The 18,896-nt window shown below is 61.1% G+C and overlaps 1 protein-coding gene across 4 annotated transcripts in view; it reads right to left on the bottom strand.

Moving 5' to 3' along the window:
• Positions 1-206: 206 nt before the first annotated feature.
• The window catches only part of ACTN4 (actinin alpha 4), a 74,652-nt gene continuing 55,962 nt past the window's right edge, over positions 207-18,896 (bottom strand). For 2 of the 4 annotated variants that reach the window (XM_065926042.1, XM_065926041.1), the window contains exons 9-21: positions 15,900-15,992; positions 14,042-14,272; positions 13,392-13,539; positions 9,108-9,258; positions 6,593-6,701; positions 6,325-6,465; positions 6,049-6,231; positions 5,815-5,949; positions 4,653-4,832; positions 3,736-3,882; positions 2,826-2,906; positions 1,631-1,789; positions 207-1,541 (exon numbers count right to left, since the gene is read on the bottom strand). In XM_065926042.1, the coding sequence (XP_065782114.1) occupies positions 1,383-1,541; positions 1,631-1,789; positions 2,826-2,906; positions 3,736-3,882; positions 4,653-4,832; positions 5,815-5,949; positions 6,049-6,231; positions 6,325-6,465; positions 6,593-6,701; positions 9,108-9,258; positions 13,392-13,539; positions 14,042-14,272; positions 15,900-15,992 (1,917 nt within the window). In that variant the 3' untranslated portion in view covers positions 207-1,382. Of the gene's footprint in view, positions 1,542-1,630; positions 1,790-2,447; positions 2,514-2,825; positions 2,907-3,735; positions 3,883-4,652; positions 4,833-5,814; positions 5,950-6,048; positions 6,232-6,324; positions 6,466-6,592; positions 6,702-9,107; positions 9,259-13,391; positions 13,540-14,041; positions 14,273-15,899; positions 15,993-18,896 lie in introns of all 4 variants that reach the window. The other 2 variants (XM_065926044.1, XM_065926043.1) reach the window with 2 other exon arrangements.

Here is an 18,896-nt window from a genome sequence, read left to right as displayed (position 1 = left end):
GCCTGTCCTGTGCGGGCTGCAGGAGTTTGTCCACGTCACATGCTGAGAACAGTGGCTGGCCCAGAGTGGGTCCCCACTGGCACACTCACGGGGACGGGGACTGGGGCGCGCCCAAGCCCCCACTTCACTCTGGGAAGGGGTGCTCCATCATCACTCTCTGAAGAAGTGCAGAACAGGGAATAGACAAACAGAGGACGCTGTAGGAATCCTTCTTAAAAATATTACATGTTTTATTATCCTGTCCCCAGAAGGGAGGTTTATCCAGAAACCGAGAAAAAACAAAATCAAGAATAAACTCAAAAAAATAAGGGTGGGGGGGTGGGTAGGGAAGGGAGAGCAAAACCATCCACTAACAGGCAGCTAGGCCAGCAGCCCACCCTCCACCTCAGGAGGGTCCCCAGAGACCCATGCCCGACGGCAGACATCAGAGAGAAATCGGTGAGGGGCTGGGGGAGGGGAGCCAATCAGCTATGTCTTCATTATTGAGAGCAAGAGGCGGCGAAGATATGTTGCTAGGTGAATATATATTTATATAATAAATCCGTAAGTTAATAAAGTAAATAGTAATTCTCTGAAAGGTTGATTTTTTTTATGTTTTTTTTTTTGTGAATTTTTGTGTGTGTGTAGGGGGTGGGGGAGTTTTGGGGAAGGGGGGGTGGTCCTTAGAAAATTTGAAGAGATACACAGGTCCAGACAAAGCAAAGTGGGGGGTTGGCTGGGGGTGAGGGCTGGAGGCTGGTCTGCCTGGCCCCTCTCCTATCGCAGAAGAGAGGGGGACTGAAGCCCCTCACGTCCTGGTGACACCAAATTGGAGGGGAGGCGAGACGGAGCAGGCAGGTCCTCTTTCCTGCCGGGCGGCCTGGGCACCCTCTGCAGGGCCCATCGCAGGCTCGGCGGTTCCTGGACAAGGCACGTCGGGCTTTGGCCTGGATGTGGGAGGCCTTGAAGGGACCTCGGGGGAGAAGGGGTGGGGGTGGGGTGGGGGTGCCGTTTCTAGGGCTTGGAGGGGGCCTGTTTTGCTGAGGATCCACTGTTCCCTCCACAGTTAAAAAAAAACAAACAAAAAACCCCAAAACGAAACAACACATCATATATATTTACCAGACCAGAAGCGCTGACCCCGTAAGCCTCCCGGCCCCCATCCAGGGGGAGGGAGAGCCTTGCGGCCGGCCGACCAGAGAGAGAGGAGAGAGCCTGCCCCAGCCCCTCCCTGCCCACCCGCCCCCCAGCAAGACTGACAGAGAGTGCTTTGCATAGATACAGAGTCAGAGGAGCGGGCCGGGGGCCCTCGCAGTGCGGAGGTGGGGTGGAAGGGCTCCCCCAGCCCCTCCGGGAGGCTGTGAGGAGTGGGGCGTTTGGTCAGGGGTTCTCTGAGCGGGGCCTCACAGGTCGCTCTCTCCGTACAGGGCTGTGGAGAAGGACTTGTAGTCGAGGGCGCCGGGCACGGCGTCGGGGCCCTGGTAGGGCGCCATGCGGGCGATGCAGTACTCGGCCTGGTCAGGTGGCAGCTCTCTCCGCAGCTCCTCGGCTGTGATGAAGTTCTGCGGGGCGGCAGGGTGGGAATCGGGGTCACCCCCCACCCGCCCCCGGCACGTACGCTGGCCCGCCGGCCCCTGGGTGCCTGGCTCACCTTGTCCCCAGCCAGGACCTTGAAGGAGGCGATGACCTGGTCGGCCGTGTCTGTGTCGGTGGTCTCCCTCGACATGAAGTCGATGAAGGCCTGGAAGGTCACGAGGCCGCTGTGGTTGGGGTCCACCACGCTCATGATGCGGTTGAACTCGGCATCGCCCTGCGAGGGGGTGGGCGGGGGACAGGCGGCCCTTGAGCAGCGCAGGGCAGACTGGGCCTGGCCCAGGGGCTGGAACGTGGGGCCGGGAGAGCAGGGCCCAGCCCCGGCACACGGGAGCGGCGGCATCGGCGGGCCTCCGAGGGTCCCGGCTCCCCCGGGGCCCACTGCCCCATGCACCCTCCGCTCCGCCCCTCCCACGATCCCCACTGGGAAGTGAGGAGTTGGGGTGAGGATCAAACAGGTCTACTGCTCCTCAGCCCTGGCTCACAAGTTAGCTCTGGAGGGCGAGGAAGAAAGAGAGAAAGAGAGAGAAAGAGAAGCGGGGAGCGCGGGAGGCCTGACCTCCTCTCTCCGGAGACTTCCAGGGCAAGAGGTGGGAGGCTCAGGGTGGGGGGTGGGGGTGTCATCGGAGGGACCCCACCCAGCAGAGGCAGCGGAGGAGGAGGAGGGGTGGGGGAGGAGAAGGAATGGGAGGAGGAGTGGGAGGAGGAGGAGGAGGAAGGGGGAGGAGGAGGAGCAGGCGGGGGGAGGCCAGGCTGCGCTGCTCTGGTGGAGGAGGGTCCCCGAGGACACGGAGACTCTGGAGGCGGTGAGGAGGTTGGGGGGGGGGAGCAGGGAGGGGAAAGGCCGAGCAGCAGGGGAGGCAGAGGCGGCATACCAGGCTGTATCCTGTGGAGATAAGCAGAGCCCTGAAGTCATCGGAGTCCATGCTGCCTGTCTGCTTCTGCTCCAGGACCCAGGGACAGCAGAGGAGGCCGGGCCCAGAGTAGGCAAGAGGGGCCGCCCCATGTGCACAGCGGGGAGACAGGACAGAGGCGGGGAGCGGGGCGGACAGAGGCGGCCCCGAGAGACCAGGTAAGGGGGCCGGTGTCCAGAGAGACACAGGGCAGGGAAGAGGCGGCAAGAGAGCCGGTGAGATGGTACACGATGGCGAGGGGTGGGATGGCCGAGGGAAGGGAGACAGAGAGAAGGAGAGAGAGAGAGAGAGAGAAGAGCAGTTAATGCCATGGTCTGCTGGGGCCCCGGGGGCGCGTACCTGCCGGTCGTTCTCCACGTCGTAGCCCAGGCTGATGAGGCAGGCCTTGAACTCCTCCGGCCCCAGCGCCCCGCCGTGGTCCTGCCGGCGGCATCCGGGGGCAGGTGTGCACGAGGGGCGGGTGGTGTGGAGACCAGGCCGGCAGAGGCAGGGCCAGGGGCCGGGGTCACATGCAGAGGGCGGGGGAGGGGGACACACGGGGGGAAGGGAAACACAGAGTTAGAGGTGACGTGGACAAGGTGATGGCCGGGGTGGGGGCCTGGAGGGTGCTCAGAGGCCTCACCCAGCCTCCTCTGGGCCAGGGCGGGGCAGGGGTTGAGAGGTGCAGGAGTCAAGTCCCAGGACTCCTGGGAGGGAACGGGGGAGCTCTCCTGGCCCCCAGGATCTGGGGTGGGAGAGAGGGGACTGCCCCTCTCCTGTGTGGGATGCAGGGCCCCGCTAACCCCTGGAGCACATCCTTCCCACGGAAGGCAGGCAGACACCTCAGGCCCAGCAGGGATGGCCTGGGGCAAACTGGCGTGCGGGGCCCCTCTAACGGGGCTATGAGACCATGTCTGACTTTTAAGAACAGTGAGTGTGTGTGTGTGTGTGTGTGTGTGTCCTGGATTCCCGGGGGTGCTGACACTTGTCCATGTGTGTCTGTCTGTCCGTCTGTCTTGGATCCCCGGGGGTGCTGACACTTGTCCGTTCAGGGTTGCCCTGGGAGGTGGGTGAGGAGGCACAGCCCCAGGGACCAAGCCAGCGATTCCCCTTTCTCCTCCTGAGGAAGCTGGGTCCCCGCCAGCCCGTGAGTGGCCTCTGATACTCAGGGACCGTGATGTGAACAGACAGACAGATGTGAAGACGGAGGGGGCAGGGTGGGAGGTGACAGCGGGGAGGGAGGGAAGATGGGGCCAAGGGAGCCGCTCACCTTGTCGAAGTGGTTGAAGGACGCCCGGAACTCCTGCATCTGCTCCTGGCTGATGCCCTTGGCATCGCGGGTGAGGATCTGATTCTCAACCTCGTTGATGGTGCGGGCGATGGTGGTGAGCAGCTGCTCCCAGCCCACCCGGATGTGCTGGGGAGGAACCAGGGCATGAGTGCGGGCTGGGCCAGCGGTCAGGGATACTGGGACAACAGTAGCTGCAGCTCAGGGGGGTCAGACTTGGGTTCTCGAGTGGGGGCCATGTGTGGCCTGGAGTCAGGCTCACCCTAACTCTTTCACTGCCAGCCCAGCCGCATGCACTCCCGTGTGCTCACGTGCACACAGGGACACAGGCCCATGCCTGCCTCTGCCCGCCCACCAGGGCCCTGGTTCACGCCACACTGGTGTAAGACCCAGTCAGTCACGAGGCAGCAGAGGACCGGGGCCTGACACCCATGCCAGGATCCTCATGGGAACTCTGCAAAGATGTTCCAGGCAACGCTCATCTAGCTTTCTGGGGAGACTCCTTTCCCTTCCTTTTATTTGGTGGTACCCTCTGATTTGCATGGTCTCAGGGCTTATCACCGGGGACCATTTCAAGCTGCCAGTATGACAGCAACCAGCCCTGATGTTGGAACTTCTGCACACGCTGGCTGGACCCACGCCCTCAAGCAGGGACCAAAGGATCAAATGGCTGAGGCCATACTAGGAGGCAGGTGCTGCCTGCCCTCCCGGCTCTCCATGGTGACGGGAGAGTACTGGTGAGGAAATTAACTTTTCAAAAAGTATGAACGTGGGATCCAGTCTCTGCGCTCAGAGTGAAAGAGGAGAGAATGGAAGTGGGAGCCGGCTCTTCTGCAGGGCAAAAACCACTTGGAAGAAGGCAGCAGCCCGGCTCGGGCTGGCAGGGCGAGCGGGCGCACCTCCATGGTATAGTTGGTGTGCTTGTTGTCGAAGATGAGGGCCTCCTGGATAAGCTGGTGCTGCTGCTCGAGCAGGTCCAGGTTGGGCTTGTAGTCCACGATGCTGCGCTCATACTGCTTCAGGTGGCTCAGCTGGTCCTCCAGCGTCCCGTTCATCTCGATAGAAATGCGCCCAATCTCCTGCAGAGGAGGGTGGTGCTGGGCTGGGGCTGGCGGACCCTTGGGCCACCACCAGCCACCGGGAGGGGCCTGTCGCTGGTCACCGCACTGCGGGTTGGTGGGTGGGGCGGGGTGGCGGGGCACGGGAGACTGCTTCCAGCCTGGGGGTCCTCTCCTAGAGGACCAGGTGCAGCTGGTGACGCTCACTGACTGTCCCCCCACCAGCCCCGCCCTCCAGCACAGCAGCAGTGATCAGAGTTTCTGCCCCAGCGCTTCACAGGTCCACCCTCACCGCTCCCTCCCTGTGAGGCCCGTTCTGCAGAGGTGGAGACTGAGATCGGAAGAGGACAGCTTATCACAGTACGAGGCAGAGCCGGGATGGGAACCCAGGCCTGGCCCACTTCAGAACCCGGGCTGCTGAGCGCCCCCACGCCTCTGGGCTGCCTACCCCGACCTCTCGGACTAGCTGTGAGCCTCAGTGAGGCCACTCGGCCAGCAGGAGCCGGAAGGGCAGAGGGGCATGGCCTCCTGGGGCTGGATCACCAGGGCGGAACGCGCATGCTCGTGAGGGTCTGCGCTCAGACCGCCTTAGTCACCATGACACCACGGTGCTCACGAGGGGGCTGGCGCAGGGCAGTGCCCAACTGTTCCCTGAGGAAATGAAGTAACAGTCCCACCCCTCTCAGGGATGACAGCGCTGACGAGCAGAAGTTATGTGTGCCTGACTCCGAAGCAGCCGCTGAGGACAGAGCCGACTCGAAGCCACCTCTCCTTGACCCCTAGCACCGCTGCCTGCTGGATGGCACCGCCATTTCCACTGATATAACCTTCCTGACCCTCCTGATCCCACGAGGCCCCCAAGTCCACTGGCCCCACGGAGCACTGCAGACCTCCTGCCAGGGGCGGGCAACCTCCCATTCAGCGGGGGCTCTTGCTCAATTTTGCTGACAGTGTCTTGGGGTGTGGGGGCGGCAGTGGCTGGGCTGGGGCAACTGGCTCTCACCTCCATCTTCGTCTGGATCCAGGGCCCCACGATGTTGGCCTGGCTGGCGAACTGGCGGCGGAGGTGCTCGTTGGACTGCTGTTTGCTCTGCTCCTCCAGGAGGGCGTGGTCCCGCTTGGGCACCAGCTGCTGCACCTGGGAGGGCACATGGGCAGGTGCAGTCAGAGGGGGTGGCCCTTCGCCTGGCGGTCCCTCCTCGGCCTGCCAGTGGGTGGGTGGTTGGGGGCCGCCTACCTTCTCCCACTTGGAGTTGATGATCTGGGGGGTGACGGTGGTGTAGGGGTTGCTGCCCAAGAGCTTGATGTGGTTGCTCTCGGCAATCCGCTGGGCCTCCTTGTGAATGGCCAGGATAGCCTCCCGTTCCCTGTCAGCATCCGGCAGCGTTGACTTGAACTGGTCGTGAGCTGAGATCAGACCCTGGGAGACGTGAAGAGAAGGGTTGAGGGGGCAGCCCGACACCCGGAGGCCCCATGAACCCTGAGAAGGGTGGGTGGGCGGGCAGGGGCAGACCTCGATTTCCTCGATGGTGTGGACGATGAACATGTCCTGGAGGTCCTCCATGGCGCTCTCCATCCAGTTGTTGAAGGGGGCCGCCCGCTTGGCGTACTCCAGGTGCAGCTGGTCGATGGTCTCCAGCTGCTTCTCCGTTTTCTGGTGCGTGTCAGGGGGAGGAACAGGGACGGAGGAGGGAGGTCAGTGGGCCAGTAGGGGGAGTGCACAGTGGGCCGGGGTCTGGGAAGCTCTGAGGTCACCCACCCACGCCACCGCCACTGCTCACCTCCAGGGCTTCCCTGCGACTGTGGGTCAGAGAGCCAAGGGCATCCCACTGGTCGCAGATCTTCTGGCAGCGTGTGTTGACGTTGTGGGAGTCGTAGTAATCCAGCTCGCTGTGGACCGGGCAGAGGGTGGTGAGACCCGGTGCGGGCGGTCAGGGAGTGCCAGACCCGCCCGCCCACACGCGTCCCAGGCCCTGGTGCGGGGGGACACCAACACTTAAGAACATCAGTCGTCAACCACCTCTCTGGTCTGAGGCAGGAGGAATTGGTGGCGGGGCGCACGGGTGGGGAGAGGACAACAGAGCTTCCGGTCAAGAGCAGCTGACGCAGGGCTCCCAGACTGTGACCCTCAACCATGCCTGCATCTGGATTGCTTTTTGCTTTTTTGGCTGAGCCATGTGGCTTGTGGGATCTGAATTCCCCAATCAGTGGCCAAACCCAAGCCCCTGGCAGTGGAAGCAGAGTCCTGGCCAGTGGACTCCCAGGGAAGTCCCCTGGATTGCTCTTTCCATTTAAAGAAAGTCGAGCAGAGCATGCTGGTTAGAGGGCAAGGCTCTGGAGACAAGTTCCCTAGGCGTGAATTCCAGCTCCTGATTTTGAACCTCTGTGACCCTGGGCAAGTGAATTCCCTCTGGATCCCTCGGTTTTCTCTTCTGTGAGATGGGGGTGGGGTTAGTGAGGAAACCAAGTTACTTAACACACGTGAAGTGCTTGCTGAGAGCAGTCCTTGGCGCCCAGTGGGTAAAAGTAGGAAGTTATTAAAGGATATGTTTTTATGGGTATTAGGAAAAAAAGCGTGTGACTAGCCTGCAATCTCATGCGAAGCAACTAACAATATATTCAAGAAAAAAAAAAAAAACAAGCTGATCAGGGAACGGGTATTACTGTTGCCCTGACTGAGGTTGGGAACACTGGGCTGATACCATAGCTCTTGCCACGCCCCCCAACTGCTGAGCATCAGCCCCACGCCTCCCGCCGCCTGGGGTCACACTTGGGCACTCCCAGCAGCAGGCTCCTAGGGAGTCGGCGCACAGGTCTAGGGTGACCAGATGGTCAGGCAGCATACAGAGGCCAGGGGAGCAGGCAAGGGCTGGGGGAGCAGCAAGGCGGCACTCCACGCAGGGGCCAGGCCGGCCTGGGCCCCACTCCCGTCTCACTCACTCCCTGGCTGTGTGACCCCGGCAGGCCCCTTGGCTTCTGTGCGCCTCAGTCCCAGCTCTGTAAGCGAGGGTCGATGGGGGACTGAACGAGCTGGCACCTGGAGGGCACTGAGCGCTCTGAGCTTTTGTCATTATTATTAACCGCTACGCGGCCGGGCTGCCCAACCAGGCTCATCTCAGGCGGCCCTTGGCCTCTGACTCATCTTCGGGGGAACGGACGCCACCCCAAACAACCCTCCCCTCTTCCTCCAGGGAGACTGTCCAGAGAGTTGCCTGGAGGACCATCAGCTCCCTGGCTCAGGGCGATGGGTTTCACACGGCCATTCCCAGAGCCCGAGCAGTGGGCTGGCCTAGCGCTGACTCCAAGTCTGTTACCCACCAGCATCCAGGGGGCTTGTCTGTCCCACCCCAAAACCCCTGCAGATGGTGGGCGTCTGTGTCCATGACCTCACTCTCGGTCTGGACGTGCCAGGTACAGGGGGCTTGATCCTAGAGGAGCTGCAGGACCCCCACCAGTGCCCAGCGAGGGCACGTGTCCCCAGGACCGTGCCCCGTGGTACTTCTGTCCCTGGGTGAGCACACGGGGAGCCGCAGAGCAGCTGGGCAGCGCGGAGGGAGTGAGTCAGGAACACAGCCCTCCCTGGCGTGGGGCTCCTGCAGGCCTTGCCGCTGGGCCCCCGCCTTGGAGGAACAGGCAGAACTTCGCGGATGACTGTGACAGGGTGGGAGGGGTCTGTTTAAAGGCCGACTGCAGCCAAGGATCCTATTTTTGAGCAGACGGCTATTTTGGGAGCCCTGCCGCCCCTCCAGGGCCTGTGGATTTTCCATGAAGTAATGGCCGGGCCTCCTGCTCCCTGGGCCTTGCCTGCTGCTGGCCGCTTGGCTGGGGGAATAAGGCTCCCTTTCACTGTGTTGGAGACTCAGTGTACTAATTGTGTGCACGAGTTTATCTGACTGGGGTGGGGCGGGGAGAGCAGAGAACCGGCTGCCTGGAAGCTCTTACAATAAGTGTATTCTGAGCGGCAAAGGGAAGGGGCCAGGCCGAACAATGGGCTCTCTGTGCGGCCAGAGTCCCTCAGGGAGCCATGGGTGGGGGCCGTGGGGGCTAGGCTGCCCACCACCTCGGGGGGCCAGAGACGTCCCTTCTGCTGGGGAACGTAGATCCCACTATGGGTCTCATCTGGGGTTAAGACAGGTGGACAAAAGGCATCACCCCATGAGGCTCCTTCCTAGCACGGGAAAGGAGGGGGTGAGGGCAGAAAGGGCAAGGGAAACACCTCCACCGCTGCCCCATCACCGCTCCGGCCCAGGTGCTGGCAGGGAAGCGGGTGATGGGGGACCGCAAGCCTACACGTACTTGAGCTCCTGGGCGATGGCGGCAATCTGCTCCACGCGGTCCTGGTGGGCAGCCAGGTCACTCTCGAAGGCTTCGTGCTTGCGGATGAGGGCCTTGATGTCCGACAGGGTGGCCGTCTCATAGTCCCGGTGCTTCAGCATGGCCTCCTTCCCTGAGGTGGGGCAGAGGGCAGGGGTGCTTGGTCAACAGTGTTGCCGGCGTCCAACCAGAGGGAGGGGAGCAGGGTACAGACCCCATGCCCTGCCTCGGCGAGGATGCTGCCATGAAGGCCGGAAACCCCGTGAACCTTTTCCCTTGCTCCTTTGCAGGAATCTCTAAGCCCAGCTATAATACCTGCTGGATGGGGCTGGGAGACACTGTGGGGTTGGTGGGCGTGACTCAGATATCCCAACTCAGGCTCTGTGCTCTAGACTTAGTGTCTTTTATTGGTGCACACTAAGTCGTTTGGAGAAGGCAATGGCACCCCACTCCAGTACTCTTGCCTGGAAAATCCCATGGGCAGAGGAGCCTGGTGGGCTGCGGTCCATGGGGTGGCGAAGAGTCGGACACAACTGAGCAATTTCACTTTTACTTTTCACTTTCATGCACTGGATGGAGAAGGAAATGGCAGCCCACTCCAGTGTTCTTGCCTGGAGAATCCCAGGGACGGTGAAACCTGGTGGGCTGCCATCTATGGGGTCACACAGAGTCGGACACGACTGGAGCGACTGAGCAGCAACAGCAGCAGCAAGTTGCTCAGTCGTGTCTGATTTTTTATGACCCTATAGACTATAGAACACCAGGTTCCTCTGTCCATGGGGTTCTCTAGGCAAGAATACTAGAGTGGGTGGCCATTTCCTCCTTCAGGGGATCTTTCTAACCCAAAGATCAAACCCACATCTCAACATCTCCTGCATTGGCAGGTGGGTTCTTTACCACTAGCGCCACCTGGGGAGCCCTTTATTGGTAGACGGGAAGAATCTGGATTGGGCTACCAAGGCTGGAAAGGTTGACACCCACCTGCAGGGGGCCTAACTGGGCCTCAGCATGCGGGGTGGGGGGTGGCAGTGGGGGACGGCGCAGAGGGGAGGGGAAGTCTGACTTGGTGCTCTTCCAGGAGCCTGACCCCTATGCCTGCTCCCTGGCCCTCGGGCGCCAGGCCCTGTCGGGGCGGGAGTCCTACCACACATCTGCTCCACGCTACCCTAAGGGCTTTCTCCGTGCAGTGAGGCAGGGCCCATGTCAGGCCCTTTGAAGGGAGGGAGGAACACTGTTATTAGGCCCGGAGCCTGGCTAATTATACACCCCGGGACAGAAGCTCAGGCGGGGAGCCCTGCACACTCAATACCGCAGAGAACTGAGGGGAAGATGCTGGGACCCCTAGCCTCTAAAGCGACCTCGGGCTACCCCCAGAGCACGCACTCAGAGACCAAACCCTCCTCAGCGGGCACCAGAAAATCCCAACAGCTGCCTGCCGTGGGCAGCCAAGCAAGCAGTCTCTCCTGGTCTGCTCCTTCTGTAAAATGGGGCCAATGCCAGCCCTTGGCTAAAGCCCCAGTGAGGTGATCTCGAAAAGGGTGGGCACCAGCCAGGCCCACCCCACCACAGCTGTCCCAGGGATGGAGCCCCGAACCAGCGGGCAGGGGGTGGCGCGGCCTGGGAGCCTGACTCCACGGGGCCCTGCTGCCCCGACCCCGGGGCAGCCGGCCCAACCACAAAGGCAAGCTTGCAATTCCCTTCTCCAGATCGTTTTCTCCCAAGGGTGGGAACCAGAAATAGCAGGTTACCACTTCTCTGCCTCAGCAGAGCTGCCGCAAGGGAGCTGCCAGGGGGAAGAAGTGGGAGGAGGGGGCCACGGCCAGGGCTGCCTGGGATCCGGGCCAAAGGGCAGCCAGGTCGAGCAAGGGGGGGAGGGAGGGGAGGGGGCTCATTTTTGCTTTCTCCCTAAACAATGAGACCCTGTGAGGAGCCTCCACATGCAGGCTCACACACTCCTGCAGGCTGCAGGGGATGGTGAGGAGGTTACAGGGTGACGGCAGCTCAGTCTGCCCTCTGCCCACGTTGTACACACAGGTAAGGAGCGTGCTCCACCCGATCCCAGGAGTACAGCGGGGTCTGGGGGCCGGCCTGCCCTGTGGTGCATAATTGGTGGTTCAGAGGACAGAGGCTTCAGGTCTCGGGAACGAGAATGGACAGGCCTGCCCAGTGGCTCTGGGCCGACGCGAGGGGGAGGGCTGGATGCCAGAGTGCCTGAGGGGAGGCGGGGCCTGGGCATGTGGAGGCTGAAGCCTGGACACCCACTTCTAAACACCTTCAGGTGAAGGCCGGCCGGGTTCCCAGGGAAGCGGCTCCGAGGGCCCGTCACTCCCCTCCCCTCGGCCTCAGGAGACCCTCTTCCCAGGCCTCTTAGAGCCCCAGGAGAAAGGCTGAAGGGCTGACGAGAGGCCCCCAGGAGGCAAATCCACAGGGATGATCCTCAGAGACCAAGGAAGGATGATGGCAGGAGATGGTTCAGTCCAAGGGGTGAACACGGGTGCTCTAAAACCCACTTAAATGACAAGGGACCTCTGACAAGAGAAATGGCAAAACTGATTGGTCTCTGAGCTCCCTGGGCAGGAACCCTTCCTATCTGAGAAACTGCTGAGCACAGCGAAGAGGCTCAAGAGGTGTTTGCTGAATGAATGAATGAAGAACCAACAAATGACCTACATGCCAACTCCCCCCCCTCAGGTCTGAGGGGCAGAACCCATGGGTGTGGCTTCTGAGGCAGAGAGAGGCACCTGCCTCCCAGCATGGACTTCGTGGTCCTCGCCTGGCCTTCTGACTGCCCCCGCTCCGCATCCCTCCCCTGGCACAGGAGGGCCAGGATCCTCAGGAGCTCCTGTGAGGAGGGCATTTGCTGGGCAGCGGCCAGGGACACGGGTGACATGGGCCGCAATCAGCCGGCAGAGGTGGACAGGCTCCATGTGGGCACCTCTGGGTGGGTCTTAGCAATTGGCTAGGGTTGGAGCTGCCTGCCAAAGGGCTTCCCAGGTGGTGCTAGTATTAAAGAACCTGCCAGTCAATGCAGGAGATGCAGAAGACCCGGGTTCGATGCCTGGGTCGGGAAGATCCCCTGGAGGAGAGCGTGACAACCTACTCCAGTATTCTTGCTTAGAGAATTCCATGGACAGAGGAGCCTGGCGGTCTATAGTCCATGGGGTTGCAAAGAGTTGGAACAACTGAAGCAGCTGAGCATGTGAGCACGCACACCAGATAGCTGGGTGGGTGGGGGCTGGAGGAGCCCGCAGGGGCTCAGTGAGGATCTCGTGGGGGACCAGGAGGGTGGGAGGGATGAAGAACCACTGAGCAATGCAAGGAAGCATGAAACCAGTTCGGCAGTGGTGGCAGGAGGGCAAGGCAGAGTGGGAAGGAGGCAGCCAGAGTGGGAGGGTAGGAGCCCCGTGGAAGGCCCTCTGCATTCCCATGCACTGGCTGTTTCTTGAAGGCTCTCAGGCCCTTGGGATCTGGGATCTCAGCCTGGTGTGGGTCCCAGCTGAGGGCCAGGATGTGATGGAATCCAACAGCCCAAGCCAAGAGAACAGGCAGCTGTGGAGCTGCCGAGAAACCGGAGTTGCAGCGGCCTTTCTGGGAGAAGGCATCCCGTTGGGGGCAAGCCCCCGGGGGGAGGCACTGGATGGGGCAGAGATGAGAAAGAGCTCCCATGGGGGGGCCACACCGAAGGCTGGTCAATGAGTGGCACCTGTAGGTCAGACAGTAGGGCCAGGAGGTGGCTTCGTGGCCTGTTCCAAGGACCGTGCTCGGGATCCCAGACTGGCCAGGACAGGCTCTTCAATGTGAGGTCCATAGTCTCAAAGGGTGAGGGGGATGGAGGGCAGGCTGTGTGAACCCAGGCTGCTGGAGCGGGGCGAGCCTGCCCCCGGCCCCACTGGCCCGGAGGGGTGCCATTCTCGGGGGAGACGGACAGGCCTGGGGGTCACGTCCCTAAACAGCCAGCCCAGAGCTGCATTCTCAGATGACCGGCCACCAGTGACCCAGGAAGGGGCCCACCCATGAGTGATCTCCAGGCCAGAGTGGACTGGGGGGAGCTGGCCCCAAAACGTTCCTCGCTGCCCAGGGCTGGACGCACCCAAAGCGTCATTTGTGACACGTGTGTTCCCAGGCAGCAGAAAAGGGGGCCTAGCAGACAGACAAACCCTACACAGGCAGCAAGGGCTCTGTGTGTGTGAGTGTCCGTGTGTATATGTGAGCACACGCGTGTGTCTGCAAGCCAGGAAAGGAGGGAGGGAGCAGGGAGGGCTGTACCGTCGGTCCAGGCCTCGTGGATGGAGGCCTTCTGCCGGAACTTCTCTGCCAGGTGGTCGAGCCGCTCCAGCCGGCGGATCTCGTTCAGCAGCCACTCCTCGTAGCCCTTCTCGGCCTGCTCCAGGTGCTGCCAGCCGTTGTTGATGTCCTGTGGGGGCAGGAGAGGGCGGGGCTACGAGGGGGGCTGGGGCACCCCGCGGGGATGCTCACAGAAGGCAGAGAAACGGGCCGGGGTCACACATCGCCCTGCTCTGCTGTACCTGCATGCCTGCACAGGGCCCCCTACACCTTCCGATTAAATGAATGAGTGAATGCCCCCATGGTGCTATGGGTCAGAAGGTGATTGTGCAGTGACCATCACCCTCTCCTGGCAGGGGTGGGAGTCCCAGCCAAACGAGGGTCCACATTCAAATGATTCCAAACTATGGGGTGGTCTGGGGATGAGAGTAAAACTCCAGGGAGTGATGCGGGGAAATGAAACATGGTCAAGTGTCAAGTGTATGCCCCACAGCGCCTTGTACCCGGATCTGTGCATTCTAGTTCAGAAAGACTGTGCAGGCCAGACAATATACCTGGGGATGGCCTGGAGCTGCCCCTCCGCCCCCCATGGGGCCTGTGGCTCCGTAGGCCTCCTGGGCCCCGGCACTCACCGACACCATCTTGCCCTCGGAGGGCATGAAGGCAGGCCTGTTGCTGAGGCGCAGCTTGGTCTGCAGCGTGTTGAAGTTGATCTCCAGCTGGCACTTCTCCTGCACCTTCGGTGGCTTGTGGACCCGCCGGTAGTCGCGGAAGTCCTCCAGCTTCTGCTGCATCTCCTGAATGGTCTTCTGGGGCACGCGGTCCTCCAGCCAGGGGATGGTGCGCCGGATCCACTCCAGGAGCTGTGGGCCCATGAGAGTCAGGGTGACCTTTGCAGGGGACCCGTCAACAGCTGACAGGGCTGCCTCAAGCTCATGGGCACGTGGGACCTGGATCTTCACGGACCCCATCTTGGGGGATCACCCCTGCTATCCAGCCTGACTTCGCCATGATTCCCCATGGGCAGCCCATGGCCAGGGATTCTGGGAATATCACCCCTGCTAGAACCACAACTCTGTTCTCTGGCTTCTTTTTACTTCTGCCTTTGCCCTTGGTCTTCCTCCCTCCTCTAAGCAGGGTGGCTTCAATTCAGACATCCCTTTGGGGGCACTGCCCCCATCAGGGCTGCACAAGAATCCACTGTCGCCATGTGCAGCGCTATCTAAGAACCTTGCTGCGTCCTGTTCACCAACTGTAAGCGCCCCAAGGCAGGACCAGCCACACGCCTGGCTCACTCTGGGGTAGTCAGTGCCAGGCGCAGAGCCTGGGCACAGAAAACTAGACAGTACAACTGAAAAAAGAAAGTGACCTGTACTTTTATGAGCCACTCGTGTCTTTGATGGAGTGAGGAAAGGGTACAAACAAGCAAACAAACTGGACATTCCAGAACAATCCCAGGAAAGTAAGATCAGTTACTGTGCGGGTAGATATGCCTGGGGAAGGGGGTCTGAAATGCCAGCCTCAGGCAGGATGAGAAAACCGAGGCCTGAGGTTTCCACGTGTGTTTACGTCCGGGTGCCTGGTGCCTGCTGTCCTCTGGGGGGCAGGGCTGGGACTCTAAGACCCAGCCCCTAACCTTTCCTTGGCGTTAGCAGTGGCGGTGGTGCCAGGCGGCAGCTTTCTCTTGTTTAAAGTATCCTTAACTTGGCAGAAGAAAGAGTCGGCTGCTATAGGTGGGCTGGCAAATACTTTCCCAAGATTTCCTGGTCTGTGAACTCTCAGAGTCTGGGGAACACTGATCTAGAAGAGCAGTCAAATGACTCCTTCTGGGGAGCTTAGATGCCAAGAGGGTAACAGGAGTTCCCGCCTCACAGGGGGCCCGCCGTGACAAACAGCCATCCTGTCTGTCGCTGTGTCAGATCTCGGGTCTCTTTCCATCCTACCAAATCAGGCTTCTGTGTGCGGGACACGGGGACAGGAATTTTTGTATAGGGGAAGGAACTTTTTAAAAAGCTCCTTTAAAAATTTTTTAAAAATAAAGGGACTTCCCTGGTGGTCCAGTGGTTAAGACTCTGTGCTTCCACTCTAGGGGGTGTGGGTTTGATCCCTGGATCAGGGAACTAAGATGTTTTCTTGTGTGGCATGGCCAACAGATTTTTAAAAGATAAAATAAAAAGCTCCCCAGCTGATTCTAACGCAGAGGGGAAGACTCCGTCCCTAAGTGTCTCTGTAGGAAGCCAGGCACGAGACGCCAGGAGTCAGTGAGCACGGTGACACATCAGTCTGACCCTCAGCCCTGTGAAACCATGAGCGCTGGCGTGGTCAAACTCCTCTCTGTGACCTCTGAGCGTCTCTAGAAGGCCTCGCTGCCATCTTTGCTCTCTCCTCTGCAGGTGTCACAAGGCCTTGGGCCAGGGTAACGAGAAGGGACCAGACCTTTCAGCTCTGGCAGGGCCACCGGGGGGAGGGCAGGGGCGGGGGGTCACTCACGTCGCTGGCCAGCCTCTCATAATCTTCCATCAGGTGCTCATTCTCCTGGTTGACGGCCAGCACCTTGCAGATCCGGTTGGCAGCGGTCTCAGCCTAGGTTAGGGGGATGGGGGGGGGGGGGGGAAGCGCACACAGTCAGGGCTGCCTGGGGGCTGCTGACCCTCCCTCCTGACAGGCAGGTCCCCTGAAAGCTGGCACGTCCGTGGCCCACACAGAAGGCCCCGAGGCGGGGAGGAGAGAAAGCACAGAGCCAGCAAGAGGGTGCCCTGAAAGGCTGAGTCCTGACAGGCCTTGCTGGGGTCCTTGGAGCTGACTGCTAAGGCCCCTGCTCGGGGAGCTGGGCCTGTGTGCCCTCTCGGCTTGGACCCTAGAAGTGCTGAAGCAGGGTGGCGAGCCCCCTAATGTGGGGGAAATGGACTCAGAGGCCCACAGAGAGGAGGCCTGGGTGGGGCTGAGTAGGGTCCTCCACGTGGCTGACCCTGGAAGGACCCGCCCCTTGGCTGGGGAGGGAGGCTGCACCAGGGAGCCATGCGGTGCAGGCAGAGGAGGGGTGCCGGTGTCCCCCAGGGCAGGCTGGTGGTCGGTGCACGGGCAGAGCACGCCCGGCCCCTTTCCTATTCCCCCCTCGGAGGACGCTGCCACTGGCTGGGTGGGCAGAGGTCCCGATCCACAGGGCGGAAGGGAGCCGGGGCTCCCAAGAGCAGGGAGCGGCGCCAGCAGTGACTAGTCTCTGCCCCGAACTACAGGGTGGGGTCCTGCTGGGGGCGGGAGGAATGCCAGGGCAGGAGGAGGGTGAGGGATGGCACACAGAGACCAGGTACCTTTCAGGAAGCACAGAAAGCCTCCAAGAAGAAGAGTTGAAAACGGCAACAGAACAGGAACAGAAATAGTGAGGAGGGTCTACAGAGCGGTGGGGAAGGAAAACAGAGAGGCTTGGGGATGGCTCCAGGCCCGCTGGCTGCAGGCACAATGCCCGCCTCTCTCCTCCACACACAGGTGGGGAGGGGAGTGGGGGGCCAGCTGCGGCTGGTGTGCACACGCACACGCACACACACACCTGCTGCATGCTGCAGGACACTCGCCAACAGGCCCCAGAGGGGAGGCTCGCGAAGGCCTTGGCCAGCGAACGCCCAGCCCCGAGTGAGCACAGGAAGCAGAACCCAGATCACAGCCTGCAGGGAAGTCCCTGACCCCCAGCCTGGAGAGACAACCAGACCGGCACCCCAAGCTCAGCTCCGCCCCGCCGGGCAGGCCCCGCCAAGGTGCGGGCTGACGGGCAGAGGTGTTTTGTTTCGAGGCTGAATTCCTGGCACCCGGCTTGGGGCTTGGCGTGTTTGAGGGACTCAGAGTTGATGAATGAATAAGCGAGCAAAGGACAAAGAACAGATGATTTCGTGAGTAGAAATAAACCATCAGGAGAGAACAGGCATACGTGGGGCAAGGACTAGGGCTGCCCTGCATTCATGAAATGAAACAAAACCCAGAGAGCACTCTTTTAAGAGGCCTGATGGAGCCTCTGGGGAAAAGACGGTGGCAATAACACAAGCATTATGGGGCTCTTCTGAGAAGTAAACATAGGCTGGGGGAAGCTGGAGAGGCCTGTATTCTGCACGTCCCTGTGACCAGCAGCTCCCCAGAGGCTGGCCTTTATTTCCTCCCTCACGAGAGGGGCCCAGCTCCCTCAAAAACTCCCAGATGTTGGGACTTCCCTGGCGTCCAGTGCTTAGGACTCCCTGCTTCCACTGCAGGGGGCGCGGGTTAGATCTTTGGTCTGGGAACTAAAACCCCAAACTCTGAGGGGTAAAAAAACACCAAAAAAAACGCCCAAATGCTCTGACATTGGCGTTCGGGCCGGCATCCCCTCCCACAGATACCTCCAGGCCTCCGGTCCGCCAACCTGGAGTCCTGCTCTAAGCACCAGAGAGCAGTTTGGGCAGAGAGAAGATACTTCCTTCAGGGCAGTGTGGTGGCAGCGAGGGTGGCGTGGGGCCCGCGGAGGGGTGAGGCCCACAGCAAACGTGCTATTAGTGGGGGTTTGTGGCCAGGAATCTCCCACCTCCACCTTGTTTTCCCTCGAGGGTGAGGGGTCCCCTCCTCTCTCCCTGCCTGGTGCCAAAGGCACCCCCCCAACCCACCGCCAGCAGAACACGTCAAATACACACTCCAGTCACGTGCTGGGGAGGCCGCTCCCACTGCCAGGCCGTGTGCGGGGCGCTTACCGGGCCGGACACTGTCCTGAGCCCTTGGCCTGCTCATTTCACCCTCAGACGATCCTGAGGAGGGCGCTCGTCCGCCCCCCGTTTTACAGGTGGGAGAACGGAGGTGAGGGACTTCTCCGAGGTCACACTGCTGAGCGGTGGCAGAGCAGGAACCCTGGCAGACCGCCCGCAGGAAGGCCGTGCTGGACCTGGGGCTCTGAGGCAGGCAGCAGTCAAAGTCCCCATCCCGTGACTGGTGTCCCCCTCTTGTAAGTGGGGATAACGGGGCCCACCCACTCCTGGTGTGAGCATGGGCCGCTGACAGCCCGTACACATGGAGTGTCTGGAGGAGGTCCTAGCATACAGTTGCGTGCGGGCTACGTTGCTTCAGCTGTGTCTGACTCTGTGCAACCCTACGGATTGTAGCCCGCCAGGCTCCTCTGTCCATGGGATTCTCCAGGCAAGAATACTGGAGTGGGTTGCGTGTCCTCCTCCAGGGGATCTTCTTGACCCAGGAATTGAACCCGTGTCTCTTACACCTCCTGCATTGGTGGGCAAGTTCTTTACCACTAGTGCTACCTGGGAAGCACGCAGTTAGTGCTCAATAAACAGCTCATTTCTTGGTCTTCTCTCTGCCCAACCGCTAACCAGGATACAGAACCAAATTGCTGGGAATACACTGCTGGCCAAAACCAGACAACCAGGAGGCAGGAGGGGACAGAGGTGTCCAGGCCTCCAGGAGGCAGGGGCAGCTCCGCTGTGAGGTCGGCCCGGCTCGGGGAGGGCCACCCCGGGGAAC

The sequence above is a fragment of the Muntiacus reevesi genome, chromosome 2, assembly GCF_963930625.1.
Source record: "Muntiacus reevesi chromosome 2, mMunRee1.1, whole genome shotgun sequence".
NCBI lineage: Eukaryota > Metazoa > Chordata > Mammalia > Artiodactyla > Cervidae > Muntiacus > Muntiacus reevesi.
The sequence above is the reverse complement of the archived record's forward strand: the minus strand, read 5'-3'. Positions and strand labels throughout refer to the sequence as shown.